Raw genomic sequence first — 17462 nt, 5'->3', positions numbered from 1 at the left:
TTGGAAGTATGCTTGGGGTCATTGGCCATTTGGAAGACCCATTTGCGACCAAGCTTTAACTGATGTCTTGAGATGTTGCTTCAATATATCCAAATAATTTTAGCCCCTCATGATTCCATCTATTTTGTGAAGTGCACCAGTCCCTCCTGCAGCAAAGCACCCCCACAACATGATGCTGCCACCCCCGTGCTTCGCGGGTTGGGATGATTTTCTTTGGCTTGCAAGCACCCCCCTTTTTCCTCCAAAGATAACGATGGTCATTATGGCCAAACAGTTCAATTTTTGTTTCATCAGACCAGAAGACATTTCTCCAAAAAGTATGATCTTTGTCCCCATGTGCAGTTGCAAACTGTATTCTGACTTTTATATACCTCCTTTGTCCCACCTCCCACACATGCGGTGACCTCATCCATTACAACCAGCATGTCCAGAGATACAACCTCTCTCATCATCACCTAGTACCTGGGCTTACCTCCGCTGTACCCGCACCCCACCATACCCCTGTCTGCGCATTATGCCCTGAATATATTCTACCATGCCCAGAAACCGGCTCCTCTTATTCTCTGTCCCCAACGCTCCAGGTGACCAGTTTTGATAGCCTTTAGCCGCACCCTCATACTACTCCTTCTCTGTTCCGCGGGTGATGTGGAGGTAAACCCAGGCCCTGCATGTCCCAAGGCACCCTCATTTGTTGACTTCTGTGATCGAAAAAACCTTGGTTTCATGCATGTCAACATCAGAAGCCTCCTCCCTAAGTTTGTTTTACTCACTGCTTTAGCACACTCTGCTAACCCTGATGTCCTTGCCGTGTCTGAATCCTGGCTCAGGAAGGCCACCAAAAATTTAGAGATTTCCATACCCAACTATAACATCTTCCGTCAAGATAGAACTGCCAAAGGGGGAGGAGTTGCAGTCTACTGCAGAGATAGCCTGCAAAGTAATGTCATACTTTCCAGGTCCATACCCAAACAGTTCGAACTACTAATTTGGAAAATTATTCTCTCCAGAAATAAGTCTCTCACTGTTGCCGCCTGCTACCGACCCCCCTCAGCTCCCAGCTGTGCCCTGGACACCATTTGTGAATTGATCGCCCCCCATCTAGCTTCAGAGTTTGTTCTGTTAGGTGACCTAAACTGGGATATGCTTAACACCCCGGCAGTCCTACAATCTAAGCTAGATGCCCTCAATCTCACACAAATCATCAAGGAACCCACCAGGTACAACCCTAACTCTGTAAACAAGGGCACCCTCATAGACGTCATCCTGACCAACTGGCCCTCCAAATACACCTCCGCTGTCTTCAACCAGGATCTCAGCGATCACTGCCTCATTGCCTGTATCCGCTACGGAGCCGCAGTCAAACGACCATCCCTCATCACTGTCTAACGCTCCCTAAAACACTTCTGTGAGCAGGCCTTTCTAATCGACCTGGCCCGGGTATCCTGGAAGGACATTGACCTCATCCCGTCAGTTGAGGATGCCTGGTCATTCTTTAAAAGTAACTTCCTCACCATTTTAGATAAGCATGCTCCGTTCAGAAAAAGCAGAACTAACAGATACAGACCATTGTTCACTCCAGACCTGACTGCCCTCGACCAGCACAAAAACATCCTGTGGCGGACTGCAATAGCATCGAATAGTCCCCGCGATATGCAACTGTTCAGGGAAGTCAGGAACCAATACACACAGTCAGTCAGGAAAGCTAAGGCCAGCTTCTTCAGGCAGAAGTTTGCATCCTGTAGCTCCAACTCCAAAAAGTTCTGGGACACTGTGAAGTCCATGGAGATAAATCCATGATTATCGAAAACTTCAACAAGCATTTCTCAACGGCTGGCCATGCCTTCCGCCTGGCTACTCCAACCTCGGCCAACAGCTCCGCACCCCCTGGAGCTCCTCGCCCAAGCCTCTCCAGGTTCTCCTTTACCCAAATCCAGATAGCAGATGTTCTGAAATAGCTGAAACACCTGGACCCGTACAAATCAGCTGGGCTTGACAATCTGGACCCTCTATTTCTGAAACTATCCGCCGCCATTGTCGCAACCCCTATTACCAGCCTGTTCAACCTCTCTTTCATATCGTCTGAGATCCCCAAGGATTGGAAAGCTGCCGCAGTCATCCCCCTCTCCCAAGGGGGAGACACCCTGGACCCAAACTGTTACAGACCTATATCCATCCTGCCCTGCCTATCTAAGGTCTTCGAAAGCCAAGTCAACAAACAGGTCACTGACCATCTCGAATCCCACCGTACCTTCTCCGCTGTGCAATCTGGTTTCCGAGCCGGTCACGGGTGCACCCCAGCCACACTCAAGGTACTAAACGACATCATAACCGCCATCGATAAAAGACAGTACTGTGCAGCCGTCTTCATCGACCTTGCCAAGGCTTTCGACTCTGTCAATCACCATATTCTTATCGGCAGACTCAGTAGCCTCGGTTTTTCGGATGACTGCCTTGCCTGGTTCACCAATTACTTTGCAGACAGAGTTCAGTGTGTCAAATCGAAGGGCATGCTGTCCGGTCCTCTGGCAGTCTCTATGGGGGTGCCACAGGGTTCAATTCTCGGGCCGACTCTTTTCTCTGTATATATCAATGATTGTGCTCTTGCTGCGGGCGATTCCCTGATCCACCTCTACGCAGACGACACCATTCTATATACTTCCGGCCCGTCCTTGGATACTGTGCTATCTAACCTCCAAACGAGCTTCAATGCCATACAACACTCCTTCCGTGGCTCTTAAACGCTAGTAAAACCAAATGCATGCTTTTCAACCGATCGCTGCCTGCACCCGCATGCCCGACTAGCATCACCACCCTGGCTGGTTCCGACCTTGAATATGTGGACATCTATAAGTACCTAGGTGTCTGGCTAGACTGTAAACTCTCCTTCCAGACTCATATCAAACATCTCCAATCGAAAATCAAATCAAGAGTCGGCTTTCTATTCCGCAACAAAGCCTCCTTCACTCACGCCGCCAAACTTACCCTAGTAAAACTGACTATCCTACCGATCCTCGACTTCGATGTCATCTACAAAATTGCTTCCAACACTCTACTCAGCAAACTGGATGCAGTTTATCTCAGTGCCATCTGCTTTGTCACAAAAGCACCTTATACCACCCACCACTGCGACTTGTATGCTCTAGTCGGCTGGCCCTCGCTACATATTCGTCGCCAGACCCACTGGCTCCAGGTCATCTACAAGTCCATGCTAGGTAAAGCTCCGCGTTATCTCAGTTCACTGGTCACGATGGCAACACCCATCCGTAGCACGCGCTCCATCCCTAAAGCCAACACCTCATTTGGCCGCCTTTCGTTCCAGTACTCTGCTGCCTGTGACTGGAACGAATTGCAAAAATCGCTGAAGTTGGAGACTTTTATCTCCCTCACCAACTTCAAACATCTGCTATCTGAGCAGCTAACCAATCGCTGCAGCTGTACATAGTCTATTGGTAAATAGCCCACCCATTTTCACCTACCTCATCCCCATACTGTTTTTATTTATTTACTTTTCTGCTCTTTTGCACACCAATATGTACATGACCATCTGATCATTTATCACTCCAGTGTTAATCTGCAAAATTGTAATTATTCGCCTACCTCCTCATGCCCTTTGCACACATTGTATATAGACTCCCCTTTTTTTCTACTGTGTTATTGACTTGTTAATTGTTTACTCCATGTGTAACTCTGTGTTGTCTGTTCACACTGCTATGCTTTATCTTGGCCAGGTCGCAGTTGCAAATGAGAACTTGTTCTCAACTAGCCTACCTGGTTAAATAAAGGTGAAATAAAAAAAATATTTAAAAAGATATAGCGGTTTTGGAGCAGTGGTTTCTTCCTTGCTGAGTGGCCTTTCAGGTTATATCGATATAGGACTCGTTTTACTGTGGATATAGATACTTTTATACCTGTTTCCTCCAGCATCATCACAAGGTCCTTTGCTGTTGTTCTGGGATTGATTTGCACTTTTCGCAACAAAGTATGTTCATCTCTAGGAAACAGAACGCGTCTCCTTCCTGAGCGGTGTGACGGCTGCATGGTCCCATGGTGTTTATACTTGCGTACTTGTTTGTACAGATGAATGTGGCACCTTCAGGCATTTGGAAAATGCTCCCAAGGATGAACCAGACTTGGAGGTCTACAATTGTTTTTCCGAGGTCTTGGCTGATTTATTTTGATTTCCCCATCATGTTAAGCAAAGAGGCACTGAGTTTGAAGGTAGGCCTTGAAATACATACACAGCTACACCTCCAATTGACTCAAATGATGTCAATTAGCCTATCAGAAGCTTCTAAAGCCATGACATAATTTTCTGTAATTTTCCAAGCTGTTTAAAGGCACAGCCAACTTAGTGTATGTAAACTTCTGACTCACTGGAATTGTAATACGGTGTATAATATGTGAAATAATCTGTCTGAAAACAATTGTTTGAAAAATTACTTGTGTCGTCCACAAATTAGATGTCCTAACAGACTTGCTAAAGCTATAGTTTGTTAACAAGAAATTTGTGGAGTGGTTGAAAAAGTAGTTTTAATGACTCCAACCTAAGTGTGTGTAAACTTTCGACTTCAACTGTATGTTTAGAAAGCCAAACACCATGGTCTCTTAGATGTAGAAGTTTCTGAAAAGAAACAAAAATACGTGTTTTATTAAACCTAATTTTGATCCCAGCTGTATATTTTTGATGTATCTCAGAGGTGGATTATTACAGTCCAGACATTACAGTACGTGGCCTAATATGTGTGCGTAAAGGAAATTCCACAGTAACAGAGTAATGCTGAGACTCAGATTTTTCACTTTCAAATGTATGTCAAACAAAAACCAATGATTGCAAAGTAAACCATTCTTGAATAACAGTTCAGTTGCAAAGTTTGGTAACAGAATGATGGTTTGTGCTGTTGGTGCCATCAATCTTTTAGCAAAATTTGCATTTGCACTGTTCCTCAAATAAATGTGTATCCTTATGCATAGAGTTGATTTGTTTGACTTTGTAATCATTTGTTTTTCATTGGCATAAATTTTAAAGGGATAAATCTGAGTCTCAGCATCACTCTGTTATGGTGTAATTGCCCATTACATATTTCGGTTTGGATACATCCCGAACTATGTTGATCCTTTTACGCCCCAGTATTAGCTAGTTCTTGCTCATTCATGACGCCATGCTAATAAGAAATAATGACTATCCCGAGTACTTGCTAGATTAAAACGCTTGTATTTATTTTTTGTGAAAGCTCTGGTGTCTCCACAAGCAAAAGTTTCACTTAGATGAACTCCCTTGATCTCTCCTTTAACGTGAAATGCAGAATTAACTAGGCTTGGGGTGTTTACCTTATGTACCGTATACCAGGGTATTCGGAAATATCCATTGGATGGTTTTTCAATAGCGTCATTACTGTTGAACTATTTATTTTAAGTTTTTTAAAATATTTTTATATAAATGTGAATATTTGTAGCTACTTTTTAAGTAAATACCTGCAGATCGGGTTCTTCATGTCACCAATCACATCATTTTTCATTATGAAGCTTAGCGCTAGTCCCCAGTCACATTTGTTTACAAGCACACAATGAAGAGAGACCAGAGTCTTGTGAGTCAATCACTGTTGTGCAGCACACGCCAAGTGATCTAGCTAGTTACAGTATGGAATTCACAACTAGCTCACATTAGTGAATGCTAACCTCCCCTGTTATTGTAATGGTGAGAGGTTAGCATGTTTTGGGGGTATGATATTTGTGCATCTGTAACTTTCTCACTCATTATTATCCACGATTCATTCAGCACTATCCATAATCATGGTAGCATGCACATGAATGTAGAAATGTTTAGAAACATATTATATTCTTATTTACAAAAAAAAAAGTGACAAAACATGACACAATATATTATTTATCATTAGTTTCTATTGGGCACAAAATAATCTGAAACACAACCATAACAAACAGTAAATGCATCCAACAAGTTTGTAGAGTCACAAGCTTGATGTAGTCATTGCGTGCTAGGAATATGGGACCGAATCTTAAACGTTTGACTACTTTCAGACATACAGTATAGTCAAATTTGGACTCATCAGACCAAAGAACAGATTCCCACCGGTCTAGTGTCCATTGCTCTTGTTTCTTGGCCCAAGCAAGTCTCTTCTTCTTATTGGTGTCCTTCAGTCATGGTTTCTATGCAGCAATTCACACAGAATCCTCTGAACAGTTGATGTTGAGATGTGTCTGTTACTTGAACTCTGTGAAGCATTTATTTGAGCTGCAATTTCTGAGGCTGGTAACTCTAATGAACTTATCCTCTGCAGCAGACGTAACTCTGGGTCTTCCTTTCCTGTCGCGGTCCTCATGAGAGCCAGTTTCATCATAGAGCTTGATGGTTTTTGCGACTGCACTTAAGAAACATTCAAAGTTCTTGACATTTTCCGGATTGACTGACCTTCATGTCTTAAAGTAATGATGGACTGTCATTTCTCTTTGCTTATTTGAGCTGTTAATACCATAATATGGACTTGGTATTTGACCAAATAGGGCTATCTTCTGTATACAACTTCTACCTTGTCACAACAACTGATTGGCTACAATGCATTAAGAAGGAAAGAAATTCCACAAATGAACTTTTAACAAGGCACACCTGTTAATTGAAGTGCATTCCAGGTGACTACCTCATGAAGATGGTTGAGAGAATGCTAAGAGTGTGCAATACTGTCATCAAGGCAAAGGGTGGATACTTTGAAGAATCTCAAATCTAAAAATGGTTTGGTTACTACATGATTCCATTTGTGTTATTTCATAGTTTTGATGTCTTCACTATTATTCTACAATGTAGAAAATAGTAAACATAAAGAAAGACCCTGAAATAGTAGGTGTGTTCAAACTTTTGACTGGTACTGTAAGTTAATTTGTCCCAATAATTTGGGTCCCCTAAAATGGGGGGACTGTGCAAAAGGTGCTGAAATTTCTAAATGGTTCACCAGCTGTTGATAAAAAATACCCTCAAATTAAAGCTGACTCAAATTAAAGCTGACTCAAATTAAAGCTGAATCAAATTAAAGCTGACAAATTAAAGTCTGCACTTTAACCTCATAGTCATTGTATCATTTCAAGTCAATACTGTGTCACTGTCCCAATACTTTTGGAGGTCACTGTATACAAACACTCACTCAAACACACTAACTACACTGACACTCTCACACCAAACCCACACACATTCACATATGCACACACACACATAACACATGTACACATTGTCCTATGTGCACTAGATTGAACAAGATTGAACTTCCCAATGGCTAGGCGGACTCTCACCCTTTAGGTCCAATTGAAAACAAACCCTGCCCACTTTTGACAGATTAAACTCAATCGAGCACACCTACTGATAGCTTTTCATGCTAAATAACTCCATTAGCCTCAGCCAAGATCGATCCATTGTGGGTGTGCCCAACAACTCCCCCAAACCAATATGCAGTCAGTGTACCTCATAGCACAAAACTGGAGTCCAGGGCACTAAACATCACAATATACAAAGGCTTTGAAGGCTTTTAGATTTGCCAGGCAAAACCATCTGGGGGCATTGGGGAGTTGTGAATGATATGTGATATGGTGTTGTGCATAAGGCCTTTTTAAATACCCTATCCCTTGGAAACGTCTGATAACGCTGCTTACAAGAGCCCCTTGATTGTGATCTTAGGGCACATGGAGTCTCTAGTCAATGTTTTTGCCGACTCTATTATTGAGGTCTTGGACTTCAATTCCGTTCCAATCTTTTGTGCTGTTGTGTCTACTTGGCTTGGTGGTGAGCCGAACAGGGTTGAAAGTTTTGTTGGCTGTATTGTATGTCATGTTTTTACGTTTAGGTCTGTGAATGGACAATGGCCAGTAAGAGTTTGTCGGTATACATTGCGGTGTTCATATGCATGATTAAATATACATGATTTAACATACATTATTAAATATACATTATTTAATATACATACATTTTCATATTGGAGGATGGTTAGAAATAAGGACATTATTAACCCATACATAACACATTCATACCGATACATGACATAATCATAACCCATACATGGCAAATTCATAACCCTTACATAATCAATTCATAAGCAGTGCATAATATTTTTTTTACATACTTAGCAAATTTTGAAAAAGTCACATGCGCCAGGTGTAAACCTGAATGTGAAATGCATAGTTACAAAGCCCTTAACCAACAATGCAGTTCAAGAAATAGAGTTTAAAAAATATTTACTAAATAAACTAAAGTTAAAAAAATGTGATGTAACACAATAAAAGAACAATAACAAGGCTATATACTGGGGGTATCGGAGGTCATTTGTACATGAAGGTAGGGGTAAAGTGACTATGCATAGATAATAAACAGCGAGTAGCAGCAGTGTAAAAACAAAGGGGGGTGTTAATTGAAATAGTCTGTGTGGCCCTTTTGATTAATTGTTCAGCAGTCTTTTGGCTTGGGAGTAGAAGCTGTTAAGGAGCCTTTTGGACCTAGACTTGGCGCTCCGGTACCGCTTGCCGTGTGTTAGCAGAGAGAACAGTCTATGACTTGTGTGACCAGAGTTTTTGACAATTGTTTGGGTCACTTAGAAATGTCTTTGTTTTTGAAAGAAAAGCATATTTTTGTCCATTAAAATAACCTGATTTATCAGAAATACATTGTAGACATCATGGTTAATGTTGTAAATGACTATTGCAGCTGGAAACGGCTGATTTTTGGGAGAATATCTACAAAGCCTTACAGAGAGAGACCCATTATCAGCAACCATCACTCCTGTGTTCCAATGGCACGTTTTGTTAGCTAATCCAAGTTTATCATTTTAAAAGGCTAATTGATCATGAGAAAACACTTTTGCAATTATGTTAGCACAGCTGGAATCTGTGTGCTAATTAAAGAAGCAATAAAACTGTCCTTCTTTAGACTAGTTGAGTATCTGGAGCATCAGCATTTGTGGGTTTGATTTCAGGCTCAAAATGACCAGAAACAAATCACTTTCTTCTGAAACTCATCCGTCTATTCTTGTTCTGAGAAATGAAGCCGTTTCCATGCGAGAAATTGCCAAGAAACTGAAGATCTCATACAACGCGGGGTACTACTCCCTACACAGAACAGCGCAAACTGGCTCGAACCAGAATAGAAAGAGGAGTACACAACTGAGCAAGAGGACAAGTACATTAGAGTGTCTAGTTTGAGAAACAGACGCCTCACAAGTCCCTAACTGGCAGCTTCATTAAATTTTACCCACAAAACACCAGTTTCAACGTCAACAGTGAAGAGGCGACTCCGGGATGCTGGCCTTCTAGGCAGAGTTGCAAAGAAAAAGCCATATCTCAGACTGGCCAATAAAAAGAAAAGATTAAGATGGGCAAAAGAACACAGACACTGGACAGAGTAACTCTGCCAAGAAGGCCAGCATCCCGGAGTCGCCTCCAGGATTCTTTAGGGGATCACATTCATTAAAATAACAGACTAAACTTCACTCCATTCTGCTAGTAAGCAAACTCTGTGATATTCTTCTATAGCAGGTATACATCTTGCACTGGCTTACTTTTTGTCAATTTGATATTAATTGTACAGTAAGCCTAATGGAAATAGCAACAAGATTAGTAGCCATGTTTTTTGCTGTTCTCTCCCATTAACGACAACAACTTTAATTTCCTCTGTTTATGAATGGAGTTCCAATTAACAAAAAAGCTAACTATTGCAAACTATTATAAAGTATGCAATCAAAAGTACAACAAAGTATACAGCTCATAACTCAACACACAAGTGTTACTTTTCACATAATTTCACAGTATTTGGAAAAATCTGCATAGTGTACCCATGGGAGGCATGCTGATAACAAAACAACAAAAACAACTGTCAATTTGTATTTTGCTCAATGTGTTGATATATGATATGGGTTTACAAGCAAAGCCAGCCCAAATGTCACTTTTACTCATAAAGAAAGTAAACAAGTCCATTGTTCTTGATTACTTTTCCAACCAAACTTTAGGACTACTTATTTTCAGATAAAATTAAGCTGAAGGAAAATAATATAATAATAATATATGCCATTTATCAGACGCTTTTATCCAAAGCGACTTACAGTCATGTGTGCATACATTCTACGTATGGGTGGTCCCGGGGATCGAACCCACTACCCTGGCGTTACAAGCGCCATGCTCTACAAACTGAGCTACAGAAGGACCACAAAAATTGTCATATTGACCTTCATATATCAAGCACTCTGTTTTATACAACTGTAGATGTGTTCAATTCACTGATCTGTCCCAATGAACACATTTGTGGAGAGTAAGGACATTTATCATGGGGACTAGGGATGTCCTACAATGTACACTATACTAATGATATGTTCTCATGGCACTTCATTCTATTCATAGTTGCTTGCACTGACACAGTACTTCTTTGTCCCTACCAGGAGTCCACCAGCAACTGTATTTTCCTTTCCTTTCTTCTCTTTCTCTCATTGATCAAATTATAGCGATTTTTTTGAATGTGTTACCTTTGAATTCACTTCGCTCCCTGTGGGTGTGATTTATTTTTTATTCGACAGTGCTCGTCGTGGGATAAAAAGCTCAATGGGAAGAATTCCTGAGAGTTTTGTGTTGGAAGTTTGAGAAATTCCCAAAGTACATTTTTAAAGGTTATTTATATATCAAAAGATCAAGTCCATGGCAATGGACCATGCAGTCCCTCCTATCTCATTATAACCCAATGCAGCACCTAGTTCACATCAACCATTAGTCCATTTGATGACGAAGTCCCCAGCCCTAGCTTCCCAAATGGACTATACAATCTCTGGATCAATGCTTTACTTCACAGTGCTGATAATGTGCTCCATCACTCTCTAACTGTGAATTTCTGTCCACATGAACAGACAGCGGGGGCGTTTAAAATTGCATAAAAGAAGATGGATGATACCAAGATTGAAGTGCATGTCAGAATTAATCAGACAGCATTCAGATTTAATTGAGCCTTGTCAGCCCCACACTTTCTCCCTCCAGACTTAAAAGAGATAATTCTAATGTGTCATTATCACTATATAATTTTTTATGTATAATATAGTATTTTCAATGATTAATATGCACATTGAAATCTATTACTATGAAGCATAGGGCAGACAATTTCAACTCCGCATGCAGAGATTGCTAATCTGAGTCGATAAGAAAATGGCCACTGATGTGAAATGTCTAGACCTTATCCACCCCGCTCTTCTTCTCAAACCAATCTAAAGGCATTTTCTTTGAGGAACTGAGATATTGTAGCTAAGAGATTCTCACACCCCTCTGTCAAAACTATTTAGTCCATTCAGAGTATAATAATAGGAGAGGTGGTGAAAATGGCAGGCCCTGTCACTGTTAAGATGTTCATGACAGCGTAAGCGGGGAAAATGTGCACCTATTCAATAGTCGTGAGGATAACAGACCGAGTACTTCTCTTTACAAGCATAAATGTAATTCTACTCTCCACAGTTGTAAATGTACTGTAACTGTAGTCGTGGTGAAGTTTGCATGATTTCTAATCTAATGTGAAATCAGGAAGCATGTGCAAATGATTTTCAAGCCTGTAGGTATTAATTAATTAATTCATTCATTCATTAATAAATAGGCATAAAATAAAATAACTTTTACGTTTTTTTTGTGTCGACCCTCTAAAGTGCGTATATTTGTTTTATGTTTGCCACAAAAACACGTGAACAAGTATATTAACATTCAAAATGTCTTCTTTCTGTCTAGATTTGGAATCGTCCTCCACAGAAATGAACCGGCACTCCACAAGATCAACCTGGAGACCACGTCGTCAGTGAAGAACATCAGCCTGCGCGAGTACAACTGCATCCCCAAGTCTCTGGCTTACTCCCACCTTGGCGGCTACTACTTTGTCAACTGCAGGCCTGATTCCACAGGCGCCACCCAACCCCAGCTCATCGTGGACAGTGTGACAGACTCTGTGATTGGACCCAACGGGGACGTCACCGGCACCCCGTATGTGTCCCCGGACAGTCACTACCTGGTCACGGTGGACGACCTCGATGGCCTGATGAGGATCCAGCAGATCACGGTGCGCGGGGAGATTGGCAAACCCTTCGACATCCACACCAACCTCCACCTGTCTGACGTGGCCTTCCAGTCGTCGTTCACCGAGGTTCACCAGTACAACATCTTTGGTATTTCGGGACGCCAAACGGACTCTCTGTACGTCGAGCTGAGCACAGGCAATGTGAAGATGATCAAGAGCCTGAAGGAGGCCACCAAGACTTCCGATTGGCCGTGGAGCAGTAGGAACCGCGTGATGACTGGCAGTGGACTTTTCGGACAATACCTCATGACCCCGTCCAGAGAGTCTATCTTCATCCTGGATGGTCGTCTCAACAAGCTCAACTGCGAGATCACTGATGTCATCAAAGGCAATGTAGTGGCGTGGGTTGGCGAGTCGTAGGCCTGTCTGTGTTCAGACACATCCTATGTTATTATTAAGGTAAAGTTGCACTGAATTTTGTTGCAGATATATAATTTATTGGGTGTGACGAAAAAAGTAAGACATTTTCAAAGCCAGAATTGACTGTTCAAAACCGTTTGGATGCTGAGACCTTCATTCCAAAAAATAGGGAGCGATTTGTTGGTGTTGTTTGCTAGCCGAGTTGAAATCTTGGCTTTCAACTGGGTGGTTCCACATGTAGTCAACATCAAGTTGCTCTCCAAGATCTTCTAGAGGATCTCTGTTAAAATTAGACAAATTATCTGCATATTAGACTTTTTTTGATTGCAAGTCTCACATACTTCAATTGGCTAGATGTTTTTCAATAATCACATCAACTGCCGTTTCTCTAAAACGAGAGAGAAAAGATTTCTAGGTTGTCCTCCTTTGTTTCATTTACCCCCTTTCCCTCTTTTTTTCCTGTGCCTTGAAGGAAAACACTCCAAAAGAGGAATTAACCTAATTGTTTCCCGTTGCGGCTGCAGATTACATCTTTTTGTCTTTGACCCTTCTTCATGGTGAGAGATGCTCCAAAAATCCATGTTTTTCAAATTTTCTTCATCTCGGACTGGCGTGGAGCCCATTCTGGGCTAATTAAAACAAGCTCTTGCTGAGATCCAGTCTCATTTGAGGTGGAGACAGAGAGATTGAGTTGTCAATTATGATGTAGTGCTGCTTGGTCACCGTTGATCTCAAAGAGTCATCAACAGAGCAAATGGTCTATTTTGTCCATCAACCCAAGTCTCAATGACAATGTTAATACATTGATCCATCTTAATATTTGTGGGATGAATTAATTAAAGTTTCCCACTTTGTGTCACAATGTCAGTGTGTGTATGTCAATTTGAAGAATACCCCTGGCCCAAAAGGTGTCATACTATATATGATATTTAAACTTGCATATTGTCAGTCAATTTTGGCAATGTAACAAATATTTAATAATGAAAGAAAGATAGATTTGTTTAGTTGGAAGTGGGCTATTGTGGTTGTAGAGCATAGAGGGCCTTGAGCTGTATGAGTCTAATGAGTATACAATATATAGTGAGAGACAGTAAAGAGAGAATAGAGAAAGTAGAGAGAGACCTGGGTTTATAAGCTTAAAATGCGAGTCACATTTATTTTAAAATCTTACAAGGCAGAGCACAGTTGGATGAATCAGTTGTACCTATGAAACCTGACAAGTACATGGCCCGTTGTGCTTAGGACACAAAATTGTTTCCTCGAAGTACACCTTCTATGCATTTTCACCATAGCACTCTAACACAAACACAATGAAGAATATGTTAATCCAGTTTTTTAAATTCAAATGTTCGACACTTGGTTGTCTTATGGACAGTCCTGTTTTATGTTCCAATTAATGAGACATTTAATACATTTTGATGTTTTGTTTTATTTGGTCAATTCAATTTCAGTTCATTTAAATCACATTTTGTTTGGTGTTGTCCCTTGATACCCATAGGACTGTACTGATTACCTCTGACTTTTCTTATTGTGTTCTTTATATAGAAGCAGAGTTGAATGAGTTCCTTAACATGGTATGTTTCACAACTTTGAGGGCTTTGTTCATTATTTCGAGTGTATACGCACCCTCCTTTTTAAAAATGAAAAGAGCACCATGGTCATCTCGCTATAGATGAGGTAAAGGAGTCAATGGAACGCACTGTTCCATTGACCAGATTGGCGCACATTCAATAGATCTGATTGAACAAAGTGGATATTCGTCAGAACCGTCATGATTTGTGTATTGTAAACAGGCCCACAATGTGTTTACTTATGTCCGATTTTCAGGTTTAGAAGAAGAGACTTCTAAATAATAACTCCCGTTCGTTGATGGTAGTCAAAGTTGTTTTTTCGCTGTAATGCAGTTGATTGGTGACGATGACATTAACATGTGTAGGGGTTGACATCCATACAAGCATTATAATCCCATTTTTACTTCAACATAGTGTGAAATACAAATTTAAACAATAGCCTAAATGTAGACTAATTTTGCTGGGGGGCAATGAGGCGACTCGGGATCTTTCCCCCATTGCCCTTTCCCCCACTCATTTCCAACGCAATTCCATTGTTTTGTTCGATTTCCCTTGACCCCTTTACCGCATCTATCCTTGACCAAGTACATTTTGATGTCACCCACTGAAACGTCGTCATTTCCATTATAGCCATGTACTGTTTGTTGATTCATGTGGTCGTTATTTATGTAGAGAATACACGCTTGACATTTTACCTGAAAATAAAGTATATACCTTTGAAAATACCATATAAAATGCCAGAATCTCCTTTCTGTGGAAAATGTGTTTCAAACATGGTTTCAGCCCAAATATCAATGCCCTTGAAAAAACAAGTTCAACACAGTTCAGCCTCTTCAGTTCTGCTGCTCACATTTACACATTCAGCGAATATGAACATACAGTATCCTTCTCAAATATCTATTTGAAAGAGCTTTGGAAAAGTAATTTAATTTGAATGACCCTTATATTGATTCAGCAGTTTTTGTCACTCTTATGAAACTAATTCCACACCCAATCTTGTCTGCTTGAGATTAAGGGAGACCCACACAATGTGTGTGCTCATACATAACTTCTTGATGGGCACTTCACATAACCGTGATCTTATAAAAAAAATGCAATCATCATTAGATATTGCAATAGCTGAGTACATAGAGTTCTTTCAGGGGTGCTGAACTTCCTGATTTGGCCTCGTTTTTTGGCTTAGTCATTAAGAAATGCAGAGGCCATGGCTGAAGCCAAACAAGAGTTGTCTTGGAGGGGTGGTTTATTGTGGGTGTCTTGTGTGTGTTTGACCGTGGTAAGCGTTTGTACATTCACTCTGCCAAAACAATGCACAGTTATAGTCACTCACCCTTCTTTCAGCTACTGTGACAAAATTGTTTTGACATTGGATATCCTAGCTCTGGGGATAGTTAGGGAATTTCAATAAATTACACTATGTAAATGTGACAATATATTCATGTTGCACAACTTTTAGTTGTCATGATTTTAATATTTGCATATGAATTTCTACAATGTATAGTTGGTTGAGGTTTTTAAGTCATTGAAATGTGGAGCTATTGACATTTTTTCATATTCTCCCATGTGCATTATGTAATTTACTGATGGTCCCTAACTTGCCCCATAGGGATATCAAATGTCAAACCAAATTGACCATGGACATTAAGATAGGGTGGAGTGTAGCTCCTCTCCAAATTGAATATTACTTGGGTGTTGTCAGCGGTTGTCACGTGGGCAGGATTAAAATAAACCCAACGCAAGGAAAATGGTTACGATATCCTTCATTTCGTGACATAACATCCTATCATCTCGCAAATGTCTGTTTTGGACGAGACTGTCTTTATGACCCAAATGATCCTATTTACACTTTGTAGAACATTTTGACACAAGAATAATGTGTATTGCTCATATTGATACCACATGGGCCATTTTCAAAACAAGTTGTTTTTTAGAGGCAGTCGCTCTTAAATGTAAAAAAAAATTATGTTTAAAAGTAGGCAAGACTTGTAATTGCATATGAAGCAAGTAACTATCAGAGTATGAGCACCGGACTGAACTGCAGTCAAATAGAGAAGGGGAATTTATTAGAAACAGAAGAACATTATCATAATGGAGAGTGACAGCTGTAAATAGAGCCATTGTTTTTCCCCCCTCTCTTGCCCAGGAGTCCTGTACTACTAGCATTATGCCAGTCACTAACATTTATTTGAGATATTACGTTAGATATTACATTAAGAAGTACATAGTGTGCCATCTAGCCCTACCCAATAGACAGCTGGCTTGCTCAGGGACATCCACGTTCGTCATATACAGTGCCTTCAGAAAGTGTTCATACCCCTCTACCTATTCCACATTTTGTGGTGTTACAGCCTGAATTCAAATTGGATTTAAAAAATAATAATCGCCCTTCTACACACAATAACCCATCATGAACAAGTGAAAACATGTTTGTTTATAGACATTTTTTCAAATTGATTGAAAATTAAATAAGTATATTCACACAACTGAGTCAATACATGTTGGAATCACATCTGGCAGCGATTACAGCTGTGAGTCGTTCTGGATAAGTCTCTAAGAGCTTTGTTGTTGGTTGGTTCTCAATCAGAGGCAGCTGTCAATCGTTGTCCCTGATTGAGAACCATACTTAGGTAGCCTGGTTTCACGTTTGAGTTGTGGGTGATTATTTTCTGTTTTGTATCTGCACCAGACAGAACTTTTTCATTTCGCTCTCTTTGTTGTTTTATTCTTAAGTGTTCTGAGTTATAATAAATATCATGAACACTTACCACGCTGCGCATTGGTCCTTACCTTCTTCCACCAACAACAGCCGTTACAGTGCAGGAATACTTGAGTCAGAGGTAAATACAGTGCATTCAGAAAGTATTCAGCCACCTTCACTTTTTCACACATTTTGTTACGTTACTGCCTTATTCTGAAATCGATTGCGTTTTTATATATATATCTTTTTTTAATATAATATATAGTTTATATATTTTTTTACAAATGTATAAAAAAAATGTAAAAAAAATATAATACAAATGTATGTATAAAAAACATTTGTAAAATAAATATATATATTATTTTATACATTTAAAAATATATATATTTCTTTTTACAAATGTATAAAAATAATATATATTTTATAAATATATATACATTTGTACAAAAAATATAAATATATATTTTTTTATATATTTGTAAAAAAAATATATAAATATATTTTATCTTTTTTATTTTATAAATTTGTAAAGTATATATATTTACAAATGTATAAAAAAAAATGATTACATAATTATTCAGACCCTTTACTCAGTACTTTGTTGAAGCATGTTTGGCAGCGATTACAGCCTTGAGTCTTCTTGGGTATAACACTACAAGCTTGGCACACCTGTATTTTTGGAGTTCCTCCTATTATTCTCTGCAGATCCACTCAAACAATATCAGGTTGGATGGGGAGCGTCACAGCACAG

At 40.0% G+C, this 17462-nt stretch overlaps 1 protein-coding gene across 2 annotated transcripts in view; it reads left to right on the top strand.

Moving 5' to 3' along the window:
• Positions 1 to 14738, top strand: part of LOC118379711 (follistatin-related protein 5-like) — a 197233-nt gene extending 182495 nt beyond the window's left edge. For both annotated transcript variants that reach the window (XM_052511664.1, XM_052511665.1), the window contains exon 16: positions 11740 to 14738. In XM_052511664.1, coding sequence (XP_052367624.1) covers positions 11740 to 12442 — 703 coding nt within the window. In that variant the 3' untranslated portion in view covers positions 12443 to 14738. The remainder of the gene's footprint in view (positions 1 to 11739) is intronic.
• Positions 14739 to 17462: the final 2724 nt, after the last annotated feature.

This window comes from Oncorhynchus keta, chromosome 4 (assembly GCF_023373465.1).
Source record: "Oncorhynchus keta strain PuntledgeMale-10-30-2019 chromosome 4, Oket_V2, whole genome shotgun sequence".
In the NCBI taxonomy this organism is placed as follows: Eukaryota; Metazoa; Chordata; class Actinopteri; order Salmoniformes; family Salmonidae; genus Oncorhynchus; species Oncorhynchus keta.
This window is presented reverse-complemented; position numbering and strand designations above follow the sequence as displayed.